At 45.3% G+C, this 23,946-nt stretch overlaps 1 protein-coding gene across 1 annotated transcript in view; it reads left to right on the top strand.

Moving 5' to 3' along the window:
* The window catches only part of ANO2 (anoctamin 2), a 242,727-nt gene that overhangs the window by 96,231 nt on the left and 122,550 nt on the right, over positions 1 to 23,946 (top strand). The window contains 5 exon segments of the mRNA XM_030215259.1: positions 456 to 520; positions 4,700 to 4,728; positions 4,731 to 4,833; positions 7,374 to 7,534; positions 18,014 to 18,096. Coding sequence (XP_030071119.1) covers positions 456 to 520; positions 4,700 to 4,728; positions 4,731 to 4,833; positions 7,374 to 7,534; positions 18,014 to 18,096 — 441 coding nt within the window.

Here is a 23,946-nt window from a genome sequence, read left to right as displayed (position 1 = left end):
AGGAACTTGTCCAAACCCTTTTTTTAAACCCAGATACTCTTAACTGCCACTACCACATCCTCCAGCAAAGAGTTTCAGAGCTCAGCTATTCATTGAATAAAAGAAATATATTTCCTTCTATTTGTTTTTAAAGTATTTCCGTGTAACTTCCTAGTCTTCGTACTTTTGGAACAAATGAAAAATTGATTTACTCCTGCTCGTTCTACACCACTCAGGATTTTGTAAACCTCAATCATATCTCCCCTCAGCTGTCTCTAGGGCACTAGACAAACTGCATTAGTGCCCTTTAAGTCACATTGAGGGGCAAATAGAATAGGTTTTTGCCCTAAAAGCAGCTTGATAACCTAAATGACCTTTGAAAATTACCCTCTGCAGGATTTATGTCCTTAACCTGTATCCTTTTATTTTAGGAGGGCTGTTTTATTTGACATCATTTTTAAAACTGTTTTATCTAGTTGCTGCATCGAGAGTGGGCGAGATATGGCGTATTTTACAAGTATCAGCCTATTCACCTCGTAAGGTAAATAACTTAATTTACATTAACTTAATCTTCTTTGGGCAGGCATTCACCAGAGTATCTTATCCCACAATCCCTTTTCAGGATAAAATCTGGTAGAAAGCTGCAAATTCTCTCAATGGTTACTGGTAAACTCAGGTGCCACGTATCACTTTTAAAGCAGGGGTTCTCAACCCAGTCCTCAGGACTCACCCTGCCAGTCAGGATTTCAGGACATCTACAGTGAATATGCATTAGGCAAATTTGCATGCCCTGCCTCCATTGTGTGCAAAATCTATTTCATGCACATTCATTGTGGGTCTCCTGAAAACCTGCCTGGCTAGGAATGCCCTGAGGTTTCTGCCAGGTACTTGTGACCTGGATTGGCCACTGTTGGGAACAGGATACTGGGCTCGATGGACCATCGGCCCCGACCCCAGTATGGCTATTCTTGTGTTCTTATGTAAGAACCCCTGCTTTAAAGGAACTGTATCGGAGCAGGAAGATGTAGCAGGGGGAGCGAAGTGGGGGACCAGCCGAGGAATATAGCTGTCCTGGAAAAATGAGAACAAGCAAAGAATCGGAAAAGAGCATGAAGACAAGAACACACAAAATGAGGGAGGAACTGAGTAAAAGCAGAATGAAATATGGGGCTGGTAAGAGAAAAGGAATAATGAAAAGAGGCATAAACTCCAAGAGACGAAGGGTGGATCAAATAAAGGGAATTGGAGAAAAACTAGGAGAAACAGGTTCCTGAAATTAACAAATTAGGACAGATCTGCACTTTATACTGTCAATTAGAGTATAATATGGCATTTTATCAGTCTGTCAAACACATCTGCAGCTATCAGAATACCTGTTCTTGGGAGTCCTTGTTACTTCATGGCAGTGGCGTAGCCACAGGTGGGCCTGGGTGGGCTCAGGCCCACCCAACAGTAGCATACGTTTAGTGGTAGCTGGTGGGATCCCAAGTTCGGCCAGCTGAAGACTTTCCTCCTGATGGTAACGAAAACGCTACTCTCCATGATACGGGCACCTGCGCATGTTCAGTTTTCAGCGCATGCCTGCTGCAGACTGCCAAGGTGGAAAGAAGCGTTTTCCCACCAGCTGAGATATTTTTTGGGTGGTGGTTGGGGGGGGGGGGGGAAAGAACAATTGGTGCCCACCCAGTTCTTCCTTAGGCCCACCCAAAATCTGTTGTCTGGCTACGCCCCTGCTTCATGGGTGTATCCCTCTGTCTGAAAGTAACTGCATTTCTGCACAAGGAGTTGCTTGTAGGTGATCTGCAAATTTTCATAGAAATCTAGAACTTGCTGGCAGTCTACACCAACCTTTTGCATACTCTAGCATTTTGCATATTGTTCTCAAGGTTCTAGAGCAGGAAACATCCTTCTGACACTATTGTAATATGTTGCCGTCATAAGACTAGGTTGTTGCAGTATTTTGTCTCTCTAGAGCTAATGCAACAATGATGAGCTTTATTTATCCTCTTCAGCCATTTTCATTACGTTCAATTGAGAATGTATTGGGGTTTCAAGAAATCACCTAGTCACCTCTTGCACTCTTGTAGCCCTTTGAACTAATTTTGCTGAGTCACCCAGGAAACTCTCTTTTATAGGCCATTAAAATGTGAGCAGTTCCAGTTTTTTAAATCAAAATGGAAATGTCTCTGTTTCATTTGAGGCACCACATTACCAGTGCAAACGTTCGATGGAGTAAAGACCAGAAGATTTGTGTGAAAGATGAATGGGTTGGTGAGCAGGAACCATGCTACATTCTTTCTTTCCTGGTTCTTCTCCATTTTTTTTTTTTTTAGAAAACAACATTTCTGAATTGCAAAATTTTCAGTATTATTTCTTAACCCCACTACCTGTCCACTGAACTTTGCCCCAACCCATTATTTCTGCTCTTCCTGTGCAAGTTGCCAGGAACACTTAATGTAACACAGCGAAGGTGACACAAAAATAGTCTTAGACGCAGGGGCGTAGCTAGGTGGGGGCATGTGCCCCCACAGATTTAGCCCTGACCCCCTCTACTTTTAACCCCCCCCCCCGCCACTTTCAACCCCCCCCTTCCGCCACCACCAGGTACGTTTGCTGGCGGGGGTCCCCAACCCATGCCAACCGGTCTTCTTCTGCGCCGGTCTCTGGCATGTTCACTGATCTGTTTCTGTGAGTCCTGACTCCTGACGTCCCGTCAGGACTCAGGACTCACAGAAACAGATCAGCGAACGTGGCGGAGACCGGCGCTGAAGACTTCAGCTGGTGAGGGTTAGGGACCCTCACCAGTAAAGGTACCTGGCGGCGGTGACAGGGGAGGGTCGGCGGGCTAAACTGTGCACCCCCACTTCAGGCTCTGCCCCCCCCTCATGCCGAGGTCTGGCTACGCCCCTGCTTAGATGATGTATAAAGGTCCTCTTTATTAAATTAGTTCAAATCGACTCGACATGGCAATGTTTTGGTCCTGCCTAGGAGTCTTAAGAGTAGATTTGTACTACATTGGTTTGAACTCATTTAATAAAGAGGACCTTTTGTCTTAGACTATCTTTTGCGTCATCTTCGCTGTCTACCTGGCCTGCTTTGAACTTGCGGAGATTGTGTTCTGCGTTCACTTCATCTTCCTGTGCAAGTAGCATTATTTCACAGACTTTATGTCTGCAGTCATAAACTGGTGCCACCACCTCACACCTTTCATTAGAAATTAGCATTTATTTACATATTTATATGATATCCTAGGTAGACAAAAATAATGGTATTGCATACAGTACTTGATAGAGAAGGTTAACAAATAGAACAGAGGCATTTGGGGGAGGATAGTGGGATCTCCTAAACACCTGGTGGGTGGTTTTTCCAAAGGAAAGATGCAATCAAAGAGACCAGACAAAATCAGAAGGGGGTTCAAGTTACAGATACATCTACAGATGAAGTCAGTTTTATTTTATTTATCTAGTTATATTTTTATACCACAGATATTTTTATTTTAGTTACATTTGTACCCCGCGCTTTTCCACTCATGGCAGGCTCAATGCGGCTTACATGGGGCAATGGAGGGTTAAGTGACTTGCCCAGAGTCACAAGGAGCTGCCTGTGCCGGGAATCGAACTCAGGGTCCTCAGTTCCCCAGGACCAAAGTCCACCACCCTAACCACTAGGCCACTCCTCCACTCCAAGATACAGTTCATCTCTGCAGTTCACGCTATAATTTTTAAAAATGTACAAAGGATTAGGGAAGATATTTAGTGGGATTTAATGAGTAGGGCAGGCTCCCACTCTAGCTGGCTCTGTCTCTTAGGTATAGTGTAATCCTGTGTAATTCTATAGCAGGTGCTGTAACATTTGAAGCAATAATGTCTGTTCTTTGGGGTCGTTTTGCCAAGCTGCGGGAGAAAGGGGTAGTTGTTTTTGCCACATGCCAGGCCCCTTTTTACTGCAGCAGATAAAAAGCCCCTAAAATGACACAGCCATGTGGTAAGATTATTCTTACCGCGTGGCCGTGTGGGGAGGGGGGGAGAGAACTTATTGCCACTCATTAAGCTGGCGGTAAGGGCTCCCATGGTAATCTGCTGGGTTAGCACTGTGCTATAAATTAGAAAATTATTTTCTGTCGCTCCGGAAATTGCTCGCGCTTAAGGGTGGAACTACCACCAGCACATTGGGCCGGCAGCCTTTTTGTAAAAGGGCCCCTTAGTGATGTGCTTAGGCCGTTACTTTTTGGTTCCCTGATTTAGTTTCAGTTCTGTTGATTGGGTCGATTGCTACTATATCAAAAGTTTGAGAGATCTTCTTGTCCAAGTAGAATCTCAGTAGTCAACATAATCTCTTTTCATGTATCAGCTTTACATTTGAAGGCTTCAAATAGAGAAAGAGCATTATGGCACCATGGGGGGGGGGGGGGGGGGGGGTCTATCATAAGACCAGCTTAGGTCTCGAAGACATGACATTTATAGCTAACATTGTCAATCATCCCCAAATGATAGCACATTTTGAGGTACTTTACTGTATATACAGAACTTTGTTAACAGAAAGTACGCACGTAAAGAAACAGTCTGTCTCAAGCTGATGACATCATCATTTGCATGTCTGGAACTGGAAGTCATTGACGATGCCTGTTAAGTTACAGCCATAGAAAGCCTCATCATCACAACGCTGGAACCGCCGGCTAGAATTTCGACTAAAACACTGGTTCTTTTCTCTCTCGTTTCAGAAAGTATTTTGGAGAAAAAATAGGACTCTATTTGCATGGTTGGGTCTCTATACAGAGTTTCTTATTCCATCTTCCGTGGTGGGGGTCATAGTGTTTCTTTATGGATGCATAACCATCGAGAGTGATGTCCCCAGGTAAGTGATTGCTCGACTACATCTACACAATTAGAGGACCTTGAATTCTCAGAGATTCCTTCATTAAGGTGACAGGAAGGAGTAGTTTTATCACAAGGCTTGGTTTAATTTTTCTTTGTTGTACACATTTTTCCACCCATAAATACTGGTCTCTTTGGTTAAGCCCAAACCCAAATTTTCAAATGTAAATTAATCAAAGCTTGTTTTAAATGTTGGGAGGATTGTAGATGCTTCTCCTGGCTCCTAAGTGCCCACTAAAAATTTCCAAGTGGGAGGGGGGAGGCATTGCAAAAATTAGGGACGTGAAATAATCTGGAGCTGGGGACAGGGCAAGCAGGTAAATCGCCCTCTTTGCCCCCTCTCCTCCTTCTTGCAGGCATCCGTAACCAGGCTGATGTAGACGTCTTCTGAATACCCGATGAGACCAGTTAAAACTAGGATATTTTATCAGAAAGGCTTCTCTGGGTCATTTCTGAATGCTCACAGCAAAATCTCTGTTGACGCAAGTTTGGGGAGAAGAGTTAGTTAAGGGTCTATATTTGTAGCACCGGATATGCTTTGTCTAAACAGGCCACACAACTGTTGTCGAGAAAATCATGAACAGATTTGTTCATAGGCCTGGATTTCTCACTAGGTGAAGCAGGCAGCTGCCTAGAGATACTTTTTGGGTACAGAGTGCTGTCGCCTTCATTCTTATGATACTTTATTCAAAGCACTTCCCAGCACGACTGGCTTTAGATATACAGGGGTTCAGGGTAGAAACTGGGGAGGGGACTCCAAAGCCCAACTTCAGGTTTAGGCCTCTTTCAGCTTGGAGTGCTCTCTGGCTTAGGACCTTGGCATTGCCCTAGTTGCCAGACCATAACACCAATCCTGCTGCCCAGCCTTAGCAGCAATGTCCCATCAATGTCACTTTCTTAAAGGTACAGGATTAGGTTGGTGGTACTTGACACTCTCTAGAATCACTGTTGGCCTATCCTGCACTCTGAAGAGAATGGGTCACCTCTTGGAAGATGAGGCACTCTTTTGGTTTCAGAATCACTGTATGTTTGGAGGGACGCTTCCACCTCAGGTACCCCAGTGTACAAGCAAAAGTTATACTGATTTTCTTCCTTATTGCTTCAGTAAAAAACAAATGTAGATATAGTCCTGAGGTGTGTGATAAATGGGAGTGCCCTGTGTTTTGTACTTCGAGGAAGGTAGAAACTGATTTTTAGCATCCAGTAAAGCTCGGTTCCGTGATCCCATAAAATATTAACTTGCCTGTATCCTTTCATTCTACTTATGTTGGTCTTATCTGAAAATCTCCTTTATTTCCGTTCTATTCAAAGATGTTTCATGTATTATCCTTTCATATTTGCTTGGAGTGGAAGTTGAGCTTGTTATGGTCATAATCCCCATCATAAAAACCCTCTTTCTACTACTACTACTTATCATTTCTAAAGTGCTACTAGACGTACACAGCACTGTACACTTGAACATGAAGAGACAGTCCCTGCTCGACAGAGCTTACAATCTAATTAGGACACAAACAGGACAAACAAGGGATAAGGACAAAGAGTAGCAAGGTTCCGGAATCCCAAAGAGTAGCAACATTCTGTGCAGAATCCCAAAGAGCAGGAAGATTCCGGAATCCCAAAGACTACTACTACTACTACTCATCATTTCTATAGCGCTAGTAGACGTACGCAGCACTGTACACTTGAACATGAAGAGACAGTCCCTGCTCGACAGAGTTTACAATCTAATTAGGACAGACAAACAGGACAAGTAAGGGATAAGGACAAAGAGTAGCAAGATTCCGGAATCCCAAAGAGTAGCAAGATTCTAGAATCCCAAAGATTAGCAAAGATTCCGGAATCAAAGACTACTACTACTTATCATTTCTATAGCGCAACTAGACGTACACAGCGCTGTACACTTGAACATGAAGAGACAGTCCCTGCTCGACAGAGCTTACAATCTAATTAGGACAGACAAACAGGACAAACAAGGGATAAGGACAAAGAGTAGCAAGATTCTAGAATCCCAAAGAGTAGCAAGGTTCCGGAATCCCAAAGAGTAGCAACATTCTGTGCAGAATCCCAAAGAGCAGGAAGATTCCGGAATCCCAAAGACTACTACTACTACTCATCATTTCTATAGCGCTAGTAGACGTACGCAGCGCTGTACACTTGAACATGAAGAGACAGTCCCTGCTCGACAGAGCTTACAATCTAATAAGGACAGACAAACAAGAGATAAGGGAATATTATACTTGAGTCACACTTGTACTGATGCAAAATGTCACAGGGAGCTCTTAGCAGATTCTAGTTATTTTATGAAAAGTTGAAATTTCCGACAAAGAATGACATGGGGGACTCTTGGTTTAGTCTGATATGTTACCGTGAGGGTAATTTAGTGAAAATGTTCAAACATTTCGAACACTTTTAGGAAAAGGAAGAGAGAGAAAATGGCAGGTGGTGAGGATAATGATAATGGTTGTTGATTGTTGGCTCCTTCTAGCAGTCAATACCTTGAATTTTTTTTCTCGTTAACAGTAAAGAGATGTGTGACCAATATAACGCCTTCACGATGTGCCCGCTGTGCGACAAGGTCTGTGATTACTGGAACCTGAGCACTGCTTGTGCCACGGCACGTGCTAGCCACTTATTCGACAACCCAGCCACGGTCTTTTTCTCTGTCTTCATGGCCCTATGGGGTAAGTATTGCTTGGGATAGTCCAACACTGTTTCAGGCAACACTACGGTAATGGTAACTGTAGCCTGCCAACTCCCAGTCGAAGGTTGAAAGCAGATAACGTAAGAATGAACTATTACACAATAATGAAAACAAGCAGATATCAGATACCAGAAAAAAAATTGTTATCACTAAAGCAGAAATGTTAACAGATAAGCTTTCAATTGAAACAGTAGGAAAGAATTAATCTTTCCAATATCAACTGGGAGTGAACACCACGTAGAAACTACCTGATGCGGAAATCATGTCGATAGTGAGTTCTTATATATCTAGGTTACTTAAAAAGATCATTTTTCGGCTTTTACCTCTATTGTACCCTGCCTACATTCAGCTTTCTTTCTCATTCTCATTTCTTTGTTTGAATTTTTATTTTTCGTATTAAAGAGGTATAGGTTTATTTCAAAATGATTTAAGCAGGCAGGAAAGGCTCTTCCCACTTAAATCACACTCTGAGGGCTTCTGACATTTCAGTGGCACCTATTCGGGCAGTGTGGTTGAATATGAGCTCTAATCGGCCATTTTTGAAGTGGGCCAGAAAGGGGCTTTCTGATGGTGGAGTCAGGGAGGAGATGGCGGCTATGCAGATGCCAGCAATATTTAGTGCCTGTGCCTGCATAGCTGAGTGACCAAATATGGCCACATAAACAGCAGTCCTAACTTTGGTCATTTAGCTATGCAAGTGCAAGCACCGAATACCCGTATAACTTCTGAGCACCAGCCTGAAATGTGCCAATCCACCCTCCTTCCTTTCCTCCCACCCCCAACCCTCCTGGAAGAACATGAAAACCCTTTTTTTTTATCCTCCCCTTCCCTTCCACCTCCCCCAGTATCCAGAAACCTGCCTCCCAGTCCACCCACCCTCCTCCTCTTTCTTCCCACCCTCCTGGAATATCCAGAACCCCTCCCTCCAGGATCCCCATGGGCCTTCCTACCTGATCCCTAGTGGTCTAGCAGGAAACAGGCAGGAGGGATGTCCACTTGCTCCTGCCCATCCCAGATGCCTCTTCAAAATGGGATCTGCAATCTCTATAGGCAGCCTTGTGGTTCTTCGGTAGTATACTGCAATCTGTATTCTACAAAGACACCCTTGCCTAAGTCTCCGATGACCTGTTCCTGGCCAAATCCAAGGGCTTTTACTCATTCCTCATCCTTTCTGACCTATCCACTTCTTTTCCAAAAGTAAATTAGGGCTCCAGCTTACTGGTCTACAACCTAACAATAATAAGAATTAGAACAATGTCTTGTTTGGCTATAATTATTGCCGTTTCAGAGGAAAAAGACTTTGAAAGCCTCTTATTGCCCAGCAATTGGTGCATTAGGGATTTAATTGACTTCAGTCATAAGTCTACAATCTTCCAACTTTATTTCAATAGTAATTTTTAGATCTTTAATTTTCAAAAAACTTATCTTAATGTTCTTGTCCAATGGGAGGTCTGCCATTGTGCATCTAGGTTCTGCAGAGATCTATCAACTTCAAAATTCTCATCCTGTGTGTAATAACTCCAAATAACAAAATTCAGAATCTGCTCATAAGTACTTATTCATAGTAACTCTTGTGCTGTTTCTTTGTGACTGGCAAAATGGTGCCCAGCTATTTTTATAGATGTCCTTTTTGCTGGGTGACTTTCAAAGTTGACCAATAAGGTTTTACTTCTAAACTGACTAGTCTCTCTTTAATTTTTAAAAAAATCTTTTTAATTGTTATTAAAATGGAAATTCCAAACTCACATGATTTGTCTTCTCATGGCTGACCACTGAAATGCCTGACAACCCCCCACTTCCCCCACCACCACCCTAGTGTATGTGAATGTTCTCCAGGATCCCCATCCCAAAAAGCAGAAGGGCTGACCTAGAAATTAGACCCAGGCCTTTTACATGGGCACTCAACGCAACTTTACCACTGGACCATCAGACCGGCCAATTACATTTTTCAAAAGCAGTGAACAGCTCGTCCGCCAACAGATGAAATGGGAAAGAGGGGAGTTTAGTGAGAAGTAGGAAATTCTACCTCATTGAAATGCAGACAAGGGAGTGCATCAGACCCTCTTTATGCCTATATGCGGGCCCAAGAAACTTTCCCACAGACTGGAAAATAGTTTGTGATGGGGCCATGGTAACTGAACTTGTCTGTACAAAGTAGCCTCTGTTAACCTACCTTCCTCAAATTTTCGGCATTATATTACACCATTTGCAGCTGCCCTACCAGTAGCCCAATATCTAAAGTACTCACTTTAGTGAGTGACAGAGCCATTGTCCTTAACATGGCACAACCAGCTTGTTTTACAGTATCTTTAGTAAACATTGCATGAATTGTCTTTTGTAAAAAGCAGTGGTGAGGGAACTGCCATGCATTATTACTTACCAGCATGCAGGAGAGAGAGAGAGAGAGAACAATGTTCTCTCTCTGCACCAGTGAACTGGCTTCATTACATGGCGGGACCTCTGCACAAGAATCCTTCTGTCATCACCCCAGCCTCCCCTCTTATCCTGAAAGGCAGCCTGGATTTGTTGTGATGGCACCATGAATGGAGCTTTGCTTCTGTTACCTGCTCTGGTATCTCATCGGATGTCTTTCTCTGCCACTCAGCATTCCAAATCCAACTCTACCTCAGTGCTCACCGTGAAACAAGTCTGTTGCCTGAGACTGTTCTCTGATGTCATTTGCAATTGGTCAAAGATGGTGTTATAATTGCATGCTGAGATGCAATTCCTGTAATGCTTTTAGTGCCATCCGATGAAGTGGACCACTTGTCCTTGAAGGTTTATGCCTCAACACTCTAGTAAATGACATTAGCAATAGTTAGAGGTCTACCACAGGGTATGTTGGAGATTTATCTCAATCTCTCAAACTTGGTAATAATCACTTTGACACTTGCATTCATACAATGTAAAGGCAACATACCAAGGTACACTTGAATGGTCTTTTTTGGACATGTTTTCGAAGGACATGTTTATACAGTTACCCAGGCAGATTTTGGACAGTCATTGCTCATCCCAGAAAATGAACTATGAGAAATGTCCTGGGTCCTTGTGACCCACACTGGCCACATCTGGAGTCGGGATTTATTTATTTATTTATTTTTATTAGGATTTATTTACCGCCTTTTTGAAGGAATTCACTCAAGGCGGTGGGTGTACAGTAAGAATAGATCAAACATGAGCAATAGGATAGGGGGCTTGACCTTGCCCTGACACAGCATGGCTTTCCTTATGTTCTTACAATGTCGGAATCTGACTGCCACATTTTCTTGCTCTCTGATTCCATATTTGGGTACTCGAGATCTGTTTCTCCATATGTTGTATTCAGCTGTACTGTGAAGGGCAGGCTTAGCTTTTATCTGGGCTTCTAAAAAGCATACCATCTCCTGATTGCTGTGACCACTGATTATTGGTGCTAATTGGCTCCTTAGTTGCATATGCATCTCAGGATAATATACAATTATGCATAAATTTGCATGCAATTTATAGAATCTGGGGGCATATACAAGGGCAGAGCCTGGGCGAGCCATGGGCGTGTTGCCACGTAATGCACATAACTTCTAGAATATTATCAGTTATGCACACTGGATGGTGCTCTCAAACATGTTAACTTTCACCATCCATTGACCTGCCTTAGGTGAGTGATCATAAGTTTTGACAAGCCAACAAGCCTTTACCCCCTAGTGTTCTATAACGGCTTAGGCACACTCTGAAGTCATTATAGGGCTGAGGCTAAGCACACCATAAATCAATGTACCATGCTATAGAATTAATCCCAGAGTTATTAATTTTTGCATTTTAAAATAATTTTTCAAATAATCCACACTGGGTCACATTATGGGATTGCATTGAAAACATTGTTACGCTTGGCCTTCTGTTTTCTACTTCCCCTCCATATTGAAAATCTGTGGTCAGCATTGCTTTAAAACGTTGAAAGTGGTGGTTAAACTTTATACCAAGACGTTCAGAGAGTTCCAGGATCGTCAGTAAAGATGGGTAACGCAGCTAAAAATCAGTGGCTGGCCTCACTATGCTGGATTTATCCAGGTAGGAGTCATTGCTACTTGGATAAGTCTCGACAAATGGGGTGTCCTTTATCTTTTTAGCATTTCTCTGTAGAATATATCTCCAAAAATATGCAATAAATATACTCTGTGCGTTTCCTCCTCTGTAGTACTGATCTTTATTTTTTTTTTCAGTCTTTGAAAGAATTTATTTTACAAATGTACTTTTTAAAAAAAAATCTTATTCTTACTGTCACATTGGATGACTACTACTACTACTATTTAGCATTTCTATAGTTCTACAAGGCATACGCAGCGCTGCACAAACATAGAAGAAAGACAGTCCCTGCTCAAAGAGCTTACAATCTAGTAGACAAAAAATAAAGTAATCAAATCAATTAATGTGTACAGGAAGGAGGAGAGGAGGGTAGGTGGAGGCGAGTGGTTACAAGTGGTTACGAGTCAAAAGCAATGTTAAAGAGGTGGGCTTTCAGTCTAGATTTAAAGGTGGCCAAGGATGGGGCAAGACGTAGGGGCTCAGGAAGTTTATTCCAGGCGTAGGGTGCAGCGAGACAGAAGGCACGAAGTCTGGAGTTGGCAGTAGTGGAGAAGGGAACAGATAAGAAGGATTTATCCATGGAGCGGAGTGCACGGGAAGGGGTGTAGGGAAGGACGAGTGTGGAGAGATACTGGGGAGCAGCAGAGTGAGTACATTTATAGGTTAGTAGAAGAAGTTTGAACAGGATGCGAAAACGGATAGGGAGCCAGTGAAGGGTCTTGAGGAGAGGGGTAGTATGAGTAAAGCGACCCTGGCGGAAGATGAGACGGGCAGCAGAGTTTTGAACCGACTGGAGAGGGGAGAGGTAACTAAGTGGGAGGCCAGCAAGAAGCAGATTGCAGTAGTCTAAACGAGAGGTGACAAGGGTGTGGATAAGGGTTTTGGTAGAGTGCTCAGAAAGAAAGGGGCGGATTTTACGGATGTTGTAAAGAAAGAAGCGACAGTTCTTGGCGATCTGCTGGATATGAGCAGAGAAGGAGAGAGAAGAGTCTTTCAACAGAATCTTGCCAGGCTTGTAGAAAAACATCTAGTCACAGGCATGACACATCAGAAATAATCTCAAAGAACAAAACGAAAAGGGTAGCAAGATATTCAAAACAATAAATTTCAAAAAATAATTGCTATAGAGTGCCTAGCGATGGTAGCACCCTGGTAAAAAAGAAAAAGCTGCTCCCCGAAAAAATCAAACGGCCAACCACATATTAATACAGGTGAGCCAACATACCAAAAAGGAACTACCTACATACAAAAATGCCATACCAGAAACAATTCAAAAAATTCCAGATGCTCAATACACTTATCTTCACAGCTGGAGGACCACTTAAACACGTCCCCAAAACCACGGCAATTTATTCAGTCATCTCCAAGCTCAACTCCAAAGCACACTAGATATAAATCCTCGACGGGGGGAGCCTCCCTGTGTCGTATTCTTCTTCAGGAGGTGAGGTCAAGCATTCTCTCAAAAAAAAAAAAACATACATAGTAGATGACTGCAGAAAAAGACCTGCAAGGTCCATCCAGTCTGCTCAACAAGACAACTCATGTGTGCTACTTTTTCTGTATACCTTACTTTGATTTGTACCTATGCTCTTCAGGGCACAGACCGTATAAGTCTGCCCAGCACTATCCCCGCCTCCCAATCACCAGTCCCGCCTCCCACCACCGGCTCTGGCACAGACCGTATAAGCCTGCCCAGCACTATCCCCACCTCCCAATCACCAGCCCCGCCTCCCACCACCGTCTCTGGCATAGACCGTATAAGTCTACCCAGCACTATCCCCGCCTCCCAATCACCAGCCCCGCCTCCCACCACCGTCTCTGGCATAGACCGTATAAGTCTGCCCAGCACTATCCCCGCCTCCCAACCACCAGCCCCACCTTCCACCACCGGCTCTGGCACAGACCGTATAAGTCTGCCCAGCACTATCCCCGCCTCCCACCACCGGCTCTGGCACAGACCGTATAAGTCTGCCCAGCACTATCCCCGCCTCCCAACCTCCAGTCCCGCCTCCCACCACTGGCTCTAGCACAGACCGTATAAGTCTGCCCAGCACTATGCCCGCCTCCCAACCACCGGCTCTGGCACAGACCGTATAAGTCTGCCCAGCACTATCCCCGCCTCCCATCACCGGCTCTGGCACAGACCGTATAAGTCTGCCCAGCACTATCCCCGCCTCCCACCACCGGCTCTGGCACAGACTGTATAAGTCTGCCCAGCACTATCCCCGCCTCCCAATCACCAGCCCCGCCTCCCACCACCGTCTCTGGCATAGATCGTATAAGTCTGCCCAGCACTATCCCCGCCTCCCACCACCGGCTCTGGCACAGACCGTATAAGTCTGCCCAGCACTATCCCCGCCTCCCACCATCGGCTCTGGCACAGACCGTATAAGTCTGCCCAGCACTATCCCTGCCTCCCAACCTCCAGCCCCGCCTCCCACCACCGTCTCTGGCATAGACCGTATAAGTCTGCCCAGCACTATCCCCGCCTCCCATCACCGGCTCTGGCACAGACCGTATAAGTCTGCCCAGCACTATCCCCGCCTCCCACCATCGGCTCTGGCACAGACCGTATAAGTCTGCCCAGCACTATCCCCGCCTCCCACCATCGGCTCTGGCACAGACTGTATAAGTCTGCCCAGCACTATCCCCGCCTCCCAATCACCAGCCCCGCCTCCCACCACCGTCTCTGGCATAGACCGTATAAGTCTGCCCAGCACTATCCCCGCCTCCCACCACCGGCTCTGGCACTGACCGTATAAGTCTGCCCAGCACTATCCCTGCCTCCCAACCACCAGTCCCGCCTCCCACCACCGGCTCTGGCACAGACTGTATAAGTCTGCCCAGCACTATCCCCACCTCCAGCCCTGCCTCCCACTACCGGCTCTGCTATCCAATCTCGGTTAAGCTCCTGAGGATCCATTCCTTCTGAACAGGATTCCTTTATGTTTATCCCACGCATGTTTGACAGAAATAATGCAATTAATAGAACCATCTGCTCTTAACTCCTCTCTCTCTCTGCAAGTTGATGGCTGTGGTCCATCAGACAATGTAAATACAGGCAGTTTCACATTGTCACATTGTTTAATCCCCTGTAGCAAAACAGTCCAACATGTTGGACACATAGACGCTTAAACTAGCAAAGACACATATGGAATATATTTCTAGGATAGGCAGCATCAAATGAAAAGCAAAGATCTTGATTTTTGTTTTGACATTTGTTTTCTTCCTAGACATTGTTTATTGGCAAGGAAGGAACTGTGACATTAACATTTACAGGCGATCCAAGGCCGGAAGGTGAATTTCAAAAACGGAGACGTATCGCCCTACCGTTGAGTTTCAGTCCAGGATCTGAGCAGGGCTGGGCAGAGTAGCAATGGTTTGGGATCTCAAAGCCTTTATATTAAATATAAAACAAACGGTGCAAAGAAAAGCTACGAGAATGGTACGGGATTTGCGTTCCAAGACGTATGAGGAGCGACTTGCTGACCTGGACATGTATACCCTGGAGGAAAGGAGAAACAGGGGTGATATGATACAGACGTTCAAATATTTGAAAGGTATTAATCCGCAAACGAACCTTTTCCGGAGATGGGAGGGCAGTAGAACGAGAGGACATGAAATGAGATTGAAGGGGGGCAGACTCAGGAAAAATGTCAGGAAGTATTTTTTCACGGAGAGAGTGGTGGATGCTTGGAATGCCCTCCCGCGGGAGGTGGTGGAGATGAAAACGGTAACGGAATTCAAACATGCATGGGATAAACATAAAGGAATCCTGTTCAGAAGGAATGGATCCTCAGGAGCTTAGCTGAAATTGGGTGGCGGAGCAGGTGGGGGGAAGAGGGGTTGGTGGTTGGGAGGCGATGATAGTGGAGGGCAGACTTATACGGTCTGTGCCAGAGCCGGTGATGGGAGGCGGGACCGGTGGTTGGGAGGCGGGAAGTACTGCTGCGCAGACTTGTACGGTCTGTGCCCTGAACAAGGCAGGTACAAATCAAGGTAAGGTTTACACATATGTTTGTCTTGTTGGGCAGACTGGATGGACCGTGCAGGTCTTTTTCTGCCGTCATCTACTATGTTACTATGTTAACTAGCATGCTTCTAGCATGCTCTTTCTGATTGCTCTTCCCAAGTTGTCATTTAAACAGTTCTTGAAGCGTTGGAAGCTTTGTAAATCCGTCTTTCCAGCCACTGTAGATTGTACAGTCACTCCAACAAGCTAGTTTTCTAATGGACAAGTAGTAGGGAAGAAAACAAATAACTAACCAGTATATTAAAAGCAGACATTTATCAAGAAAACAAAAGATGTTTGTCATGGCCTAAAAAAAACCCATTACCAACAAACACAGGAGATCAAACAAATCCTGACAGACAAAAAAAATCTATAAAGAATGTTTGTTGTTTTTAGAGAGACAAAAAAAATCTCCCAGTCAGACACAAAGAAAGTGTCCAAATGTATTCAATACTCATTCACAAAAAATGCAGTGGTAAACAGCCCTTATTCCATATATAATCTATCATCGTTTTTTAAAGGTCCTGTATTGCAAAAAATTATCAGCACAACCAGAAAAAAAAAATCTGCTATACAACGGGATATTATTTTAATTTGTGTGTTTATAATTTTGTATTAGGGAAAAAGGTGGTAAAAAGGATTTTGTAATGGTGGGTCACATGTCAAGTATTTTGTTATTAAAGCACAAATTTTGGTGTCTGACGTCAGCAGCGTCAGGCCTAGATGTAAGTTTGTCTTCGCTACATACACAGCAACTGTCAAGTAAGTGGAGTGAATTGTTTTTTCAATATGCCAGGACAGACCAAGGGTCCATCGAGCCCCGCACCCCGTCACCGACGGCGGCCAAAAGAACAAGCAATTTATCCCGCCCATCCTAGAAATACTGTATTATTCCCTCGTCCATTCACATTCTATGGCCTTTTCCTTCAGGAAGCCGTCCAACCTTTTTTTGAAGTCCGCTAAGTTAACCGCCTTAACCACTTTTTCCGGCAGCGAATTCCAGAGTTGAACTAAACGTTGACTGAAGAAACATTTCCTCCGATTCGTTTTAAATTTACCACACTGCAGCTTCATCGCATGCCCCCTTGTCCTAGTATTTTTGGAAAGCGTAAACAGATGCTCCACATCGACCCGTTCCATTCCACTCATTATCTTATAGACCTCTATCATATCTCCCCTCAGCCGCCTCTTCTCCAAGCTGAAGAGCCCTAACCGTCTTAGCCTTTCCTCATAGGGAAGTCCTCCCATCCCTTTTACCATTTTCGTCGCTCTTCTCTGCACCTTGTCCAATTCCTTTATATCATTTTTGAGGTGCGGCGACCAGAACTGAACACAATACTCGAGATTGGAAAGCTTTGGTTACTGGTCAGAGTGAGCTGTGGTTGTACACTCTTGTTTTTGGAACATTTCTCAAGGGTCCATTCCATTTGATCCCTGATGCAGGCGTATCTATGCCGAAACACGGGGCAAATTTATAAAAGCCAGATAGGTGCTACTTAGCTTCCCAACCTAGGTGACCTAGTTATGCTTAGGCTGTTCACATATGTACACAATTTGAACGTTTCCTTGTCCTCCTCCTCCTCCTCCTTGTCTGCCTTCTACACTGGCAAGCCCCAGAAGGGCAACAGCAGCTTGGCCCTCATCTACCTCTGCAGCCAGTGCCTGAGGATGAAGAAGGAAAGGAAGAGGAGGGTGGAGAGGAAGAAGCTGGAGTGGGAGGTATGATGGGCCCAGTGCCAGCCCTAGAGCCCATCTTTACAACACAACGCAAACAGGGGAGCTTGATGGACATCAGTCGCTGGGGCTGGACATCAGATATGTTGTTCCTGGGTTGCCCCTGCAGCTAATGCCCCACCACACACGCACTCACACACCAACCCAGGCAGTCATGGTGCTGACCCTGAGGCTCCTGAGCTAAGGTGGCTGTATGAAATTTGGCAGCAGTTTGATTGCCTCTGAGAGGACTTGCTGCCGGCCTTCAAACACATCTGCCATATCATGGGCCTCATAGTCACCATCATGGAGGGGATGCGGGCCAAAATGCATGCCCTCAAAAAGTCCATGAAGCAGCTTAGGTCATGTATGTCTCACCCCCCCCCCCCCCTCCAACCAATCCCAGCCCCCAATCTACAGCTTAAATGGCACTTGTACAGCTGGGTCTCAATTTCCAAAATGCTGCCAAACCATGCACCACATCATCTAAGCATTTTTTAGACTCCATTGCATAGTTAGACTAAGGTGCATGAAAGGTTCTGGCACGTGGTAATGTGGTAGTTCATGTTAGCAACTTTAGCTATAAATTAGGTAAGTGGCAGAGGAATGTTGAAATAAGGGGGCTGGTAATGTTTTTCTTAACCGCTGGATATGTGCTCTTTTTTTTTCTCTAAGCCACTATGTTCCTGGAACACTGGAAACGGCTACAGATGAGACTGAGCTACTACTGGGACCTGACTGGCTTAGAGGAGGAGGAAGTAGGTATTGCCTGCATTCTGAAAACATATTGTTTTTTTTTTTTTTTTTTAAAGCACAGTGAAGTGTATCCCAGTGATCCACATAATATGCTGGTTCTCGTAGAAGCTCTATTTTTGTTGTGGACATCTGAAAACTGGCATTTAGATGTCCATATTGCATGGACGTCCAATTTTCCAAAGCCCCAGGATATGGAAATCTAACCCTGCAGTATGTCCATCTGGCAAGGGAGCGTGGTCTGGGTGTGTTTTGGGTGGGAATAGGCAGGGCCTAAAATATGGATGTCCTAGTCTAATCACAGAAAGGGGGGCATCTGCATTTAGACCTGGTACTTGTCACATCCAGGTTATAGAAAGGTGCTCTGATTGAGCAGCTGTTCACTGGGGGGGGGGGGGGGGATTAAGGCCCCACACCTCCTTAATCCCTCATTGGTTGCTGTCCCTCTCCCTCTCCCTCTCCCTGACAAGAGATACCAGCCTCCATGGCATCTTCAGGTATTATGGACACTGTAAACAGAGCAGTACACAGGTTTCGGGAGTAGCCTAATCTGATTAGTGCAGTGGCCTGAGACCCAAAGGACTCGGGTTCAAGTCCCCCTTCAGCTTCTTTTTGTTAAAATTGTGATCCCTCCGGGAACAGGAAAATACCTACTGTATTTGAATAAAGAAGACGCCTACAAGCCTGAAGGCTATTGGTGTACATTCAGGTACAGTAGGTATTTTTCTGTTCCTGGAGGACTCACAATTAAAAAAAAAAAAAAATCACAAACAGCTGAAGTGGGATTTGAACCTGGGTCCCCTCAGTGTCAACCCACTGCTCTTACCATTAGGCTACCCATCTGCTGTGTGACCATTTTATAAGATGGATGTTCTTATGCTGCCACATAGACATCCTAAGTACATAAGTATTGCCATACTGGGACAGACCAAAGGTCCATCAAGCCCAGCATCCTGTTTCCAACAGTGGCCAATCCAGGTCACAAATACCCGGCAAGATCCCACAAATGTACAAAACATTTTATACTGCTTATCCCAGAAATAGTGGATTTTCCCCAAGTCCATTCAATAACGGTCTTGTTTTCTCACATTCAAAGATGTGTCAGTTTGCAAAATGAGTGTTCATGCTGGATGTTTGCAGCACATGGATATCCATCTCACATGTATTTTAGAAACTTGATGACCTGAAAATGTATACTCTAGAGGAAAGGAGAGATGGGGGTGATATGATACAGACATTTAAATATTTGAAAAGTATAAATATATAAACAAATATTATCCAGAGATGGGGATGTGGTAGAACTAGAGGACATGAACTGAGGTTGTGGGGCGGGGGGGGGGGGGGGGGGGTCAATTTAGAAGTAACACCAGGAAGTACTTTTCCAGTGATACCCGGAATGCTGTCGCGTAGGAGTTGATGAGGACGAAAACAGTAATGGAATCAAAAATGCATGGAATAAACACAAAGTATTCCCATATGGAAAGAGAATGGAGCTTAGTAATTGGGGAAAATAAGGCCAGACTTCTACGTTCTGTGCCTCAATTATGGCTAGACAGATCTGGATGGGCTGCAGTGGGCCTCCAATGGCAACTCAAGTGGTTGGGAAATGTATGCGCTCATGTGACCTGCTAATACTCTCTAAGCAGAAGGAGGCGTAATACTTTCCTTCATATAATAGACTCTACGTAGGTACCCCTTTAACCTTCTATATGCCTGTACTTGGAAGACCATTTTCATTAGCCGCTGTGGGGGACACAGAGAAGGGCCTTGGTATCCACACAGCTGTATTTAAAAAAAAAAAAAAAAAAGAAGGAATTATCTCAGTGATCTCCATGATGGCTCCTGTGATCTTTTATTTATCCGTTCACTCCACTTCTCTCACTGAGTAATTACTTTAGGGACCCCGTCTGCTTCCCTGTGGATCTAACAAGTGCCGAACTCGCCGAGTCATCTTGTTAAAAAAACACATATGATAATTACTTGTTTATCATTTTGACAGTAATTTCTATGTTCATTTTTATATTGCTTTCCCAATTTTTACATAATTCAGAGGAAACAATTTTTTTCTTCTTAATTCCCTGCAAAAAATATTTGGTTTTATTATTTTTTAATGCATCACTGTAAGACACTATTTCCCAAATGTTTTTCCTGCATGACCTCATTTTAGCAGTTGAAAATTCACGTGACCACAAATGGTAATGAAAGCAAATAACTAATCAAAACCCATAATAAGCAGCATATTGGTGATAACGATCCAGTAACATATAAATACATAGAGCAATATTATTTAAAGAAATGATGTGCTGTGCTCACCACGGCTGAGACAAATTGTGAACTGCTTCTAACACTACCACTGAGCTGTGGGTTGGTGGGCTAGGAAAGTGTCTGCAGTTGTGTAATTGGAGTCTGTGTTGTCAAGTTTGTGTCTGGGTGTGAAGGCGTTTGGCTGAGCGTGTGACTCCATGGGGTACCAAAGTGAGTACTGTCAGCCGGTCACCCTTCCACTCCTGGGCCACGGCTGACCCTGCTTAGCCAGGTTGTTCCAACTACGACTCCTGCTCCGTCTGCCCCGGGCAACTCTCTGTTCTGATGTCCACCTCCGTATCCTCCTTTCATTCAGTCATACCTCAAGGTGGTTTTTATGAATAGTACTAGTAAAAAAGGCCCGTTTCTGACACAAATGAAACGGGCGCTAGCAAGGTTTTCCTTGGAGTGTGTATGTTTGGGAGAGTGTATGTGAGAGTGACTGTTTGAGAGTCAGAGTGAAAGTGTGAGTGTGTGAGAGAGAGTGAGTCTGGGTGTGAGTGTGTTTGTGAGAGAGTGTGTGTGAGAATGAGAGTGTGTGCAAGTCTGTATGTGAGACACAGTGTGAGAGAGTGTGTGTGTGTGGGCAAGAGAGAGAGTGTGTGTGTGAGACACAGATTCTCTGTGAGAGTGAGTGTATGACACCAAGCGAGTGTGTGTGTGAGCCGTGCCCTCCCAATCCATGGCCATCTGTCCCCTGCCCCCTCCATTCATCCTTTTCCAGCAATTCCCCTCTGTCCCTGAGTCGTGCCCTCCCAATCCATGGCCATCCATGTTTGTCTGTCACCTGCCCCCTCCATTCATCCCTATCCAGCATTTCCCCTCTCTGCCTGAGGCCTGCCCTGCAATCCATATCCATCCATGCCCATCTGTGCCCTCCATTCATCCCTATGCAGCAATTCCCCTCTCCCTGAGTCCTGCCCTTCCAATCCATGCCCATCCATGCTCCTCTGTCACTTGGCCCCTCCATTTTTCCCTATCCAGCATTTCCCCTCTCTGCCTGAGGCCTGCTCTGCAATCCATATCCATCCATGCCCATCTGTCCCCTCCATTCATCCCTATCCAGCAATTCCCCTCTCCCTGAGTCCTGCCCTTCCAATCCATGCCCATCCATGCTCATCTGTCACCTGGCCCCTCCATTTTTTCCTATCCAGCATTTCCCCTCTCTGCCTGAGGCCTGCTGTGCAATCCATATCCATCCATGCCCATCTGTCCCCTCCATTCATCCCTATCCAGCAATTCCCCTCTCCCTGAGTCCTGCCCTTCCAATCCATGCCCATCCATGCTCCTCTGTCACCTGGCCCCTCCATTTTTCCCTATCCTGCATTTCCCCTCTATGCCTGAGGCCTGCTGTGCAATCCATATCCATCCATGCCCATCTGTCCCATCCATTCATCCCTATCCAGCAATTCCCCTCTCCCTGTGTCCTGCCCCTTCCAATCCATGCCCATCCATGCTCATCTGTCACCTGGCCCCTCCATTTTTCCCTATCCAGCAATTTCCCTCTCTCCCTGAGTCCTGCCCTCCCAATCCATGCCCCTCTTTCCCCTGCCCCCTCCATTCATCCATTTCTAGTAATTCCCCTCTCTCCCTGTGCCCTGCCCTCCTAATCCATACCCATCCATGCTCCTCTGTCCCCTGCCGCCTCCATTCATCCTTTTCCAGCAAGTCCCCTCTTGCCCTTCCATGACCCCCCCCTCGCATCCATGCTACTCTCTCTCCCATGTCCCAGCCTGGCCCGCCCTCTTCTCCCCCCCCCCACTTCGCATCCATGCCTCGCATCCATGCCCCCCCTTCGCATCCATGCATCCCCCCCCCCCCCCCCGTTCGCATCCATGCTTCCTTTTTTTTTTTTTCTTCTTCGTTTTAACTTTACCTCCGTGGCGGTTCGTGCAGCGAAGCGTCAGGGAAGGAGGCGGCGCTCCCGACGTCTAGCTTTACGTCGGGAGCGCCGCCTCCTTCCCTGACGCTTCGCTTCCCGATTTGTTTGGTTTGAGGCGAGGGCGGGGCAGAGACGGCTGGCTGGCTTGAAGGCTTCACTGGGAGTGACGTCAGATGGCTTCAAGGCTTCAAGGCTTCAAGGCTTCAAGGCTTCAAGGCTTCAGCTTGAAGCTTCCGGCTTCAAACTTCCGGCTTCACAGAACGTTGTCTTCAGAACGTTCACGGTGCGTTTTATTATATTAGATTTCCCCAGAGGATGACCAAAGACTTCAGTCATATCTTAAAAGAATTCCTCTTTTATTTTCACACAACACAGTTCATCTTTCTTGCAATACATCATGCTATTTCTTCACAGGGTTACACAAGGATTCCTTCTTTGAATTGCAGCATAAAAGTTCACATTTCAATCATTAACCCTTGTTAATATCCACAGGGTTACCCCAAGGATTCCTTTCTTGACTTGCAACATAAAGCTCACACAGTGACGTACGAAGGGGGGGCGGTCCGCCCCGGGTGCACGCCGCTGGGGGGGTGCCGCGGCGCGCGCCTGCTCCTCCGAGTTCACTAAACTTCGCTCGTTTGCTGCAACGCCCTCTGCCCTGAAACAGGTTACTTCCTGTTCCGGGGCAGAGGGAGCTGCAGCAAAAGAAACAAAGTTTAGCGAACTCGGAGGAGCAGGCGCGCGCCGCGGCCCCCCCCCCCCCCCCCCAGCAGCATGCATCCAGGGGGGGGGGGTGTCATTTCACCGTAGGGGGAGGAGATGTCATCTAGCGGGGGGGGGGGGTCTACAATTTGGAATACTTTTCCTATGGAACATTAGAAGATACTGGTGTTATTTGACTTTAGGAAGAAAGTGAAGATTTTCTATTTGGAGAAAGCTTTTGCCTAATAGCATTTGCAGATTTGCTGATGATAGTGTAGTTATCATGTATACTTAATTGTATGTCATTGTGTTTTGTTATATCATGCTATTTTACTGGAATCCACTGAGGACTTTGGATTAGTGGAATATATAAATATATTTCAAATAAAGTAACTTATACAGAGACACTGATACTCATGATCGGTGGAAAGCATATAGAATCCCTTCTTCAGAAGACAGCAGACTTCAGTCAAGACATGTTTGTGTTTTTATATGTGGAAGTATTCATTCAATGCATGAAAATTGTATAAGGACTAGACTAAACCAGCAAAGGGAGTCAAATAATAATCAGAGGATGAGTGTTGGCATCTGACTTTTCATATGGTCCAATTATTCCCATCACCCCATCACCTCAAAAAAGATATAGTGGAATTGGAAAAGGTGCAGAGAAGGGCGACAAAGATGATTAAGGGGATGGGACAACTTTCCGATGAGGAAAGGCTAAAGTGGCTGGGGCTCTTCAGCTTGGAGAAAAGGCGGCTGAGGGGAGATATGATAGAGGTCTATAAAAATAATGAGTGGAGTGGAAAAGATAGATAAGGAGAGTCTGTTTACGCTTTCCAAAAATACTAGGACAAGGGGGCATGCGATGAAGATGGAGTGCAGTAAGTTTAAAACAGAGAAAATCTTTTTTTTTTCTCAGCGTGTAATCCGACTCTGGAATTCGTTGCCGGAGAATGTGGTTAAG

The sequence above is a fragment of the Microcaecilia unicolor genome, chromosome 9, assembly GCF_901765095.1.
Source record: "Microcaecilia unicolor chromosome 9, aMicUni1.1, whole genome shotgun sequence".
Taxonomy (NCBI): domain Eukaryota; kingdom Metazoa; phylum Chordata; class Amphibia; order Gymnophiona; family Siphonopidae; genus Microcaecilia; species Microcaecilia unicolor.
This window is presented reverse-complemented; position numbering and strand designations above follow the sequence as displayed.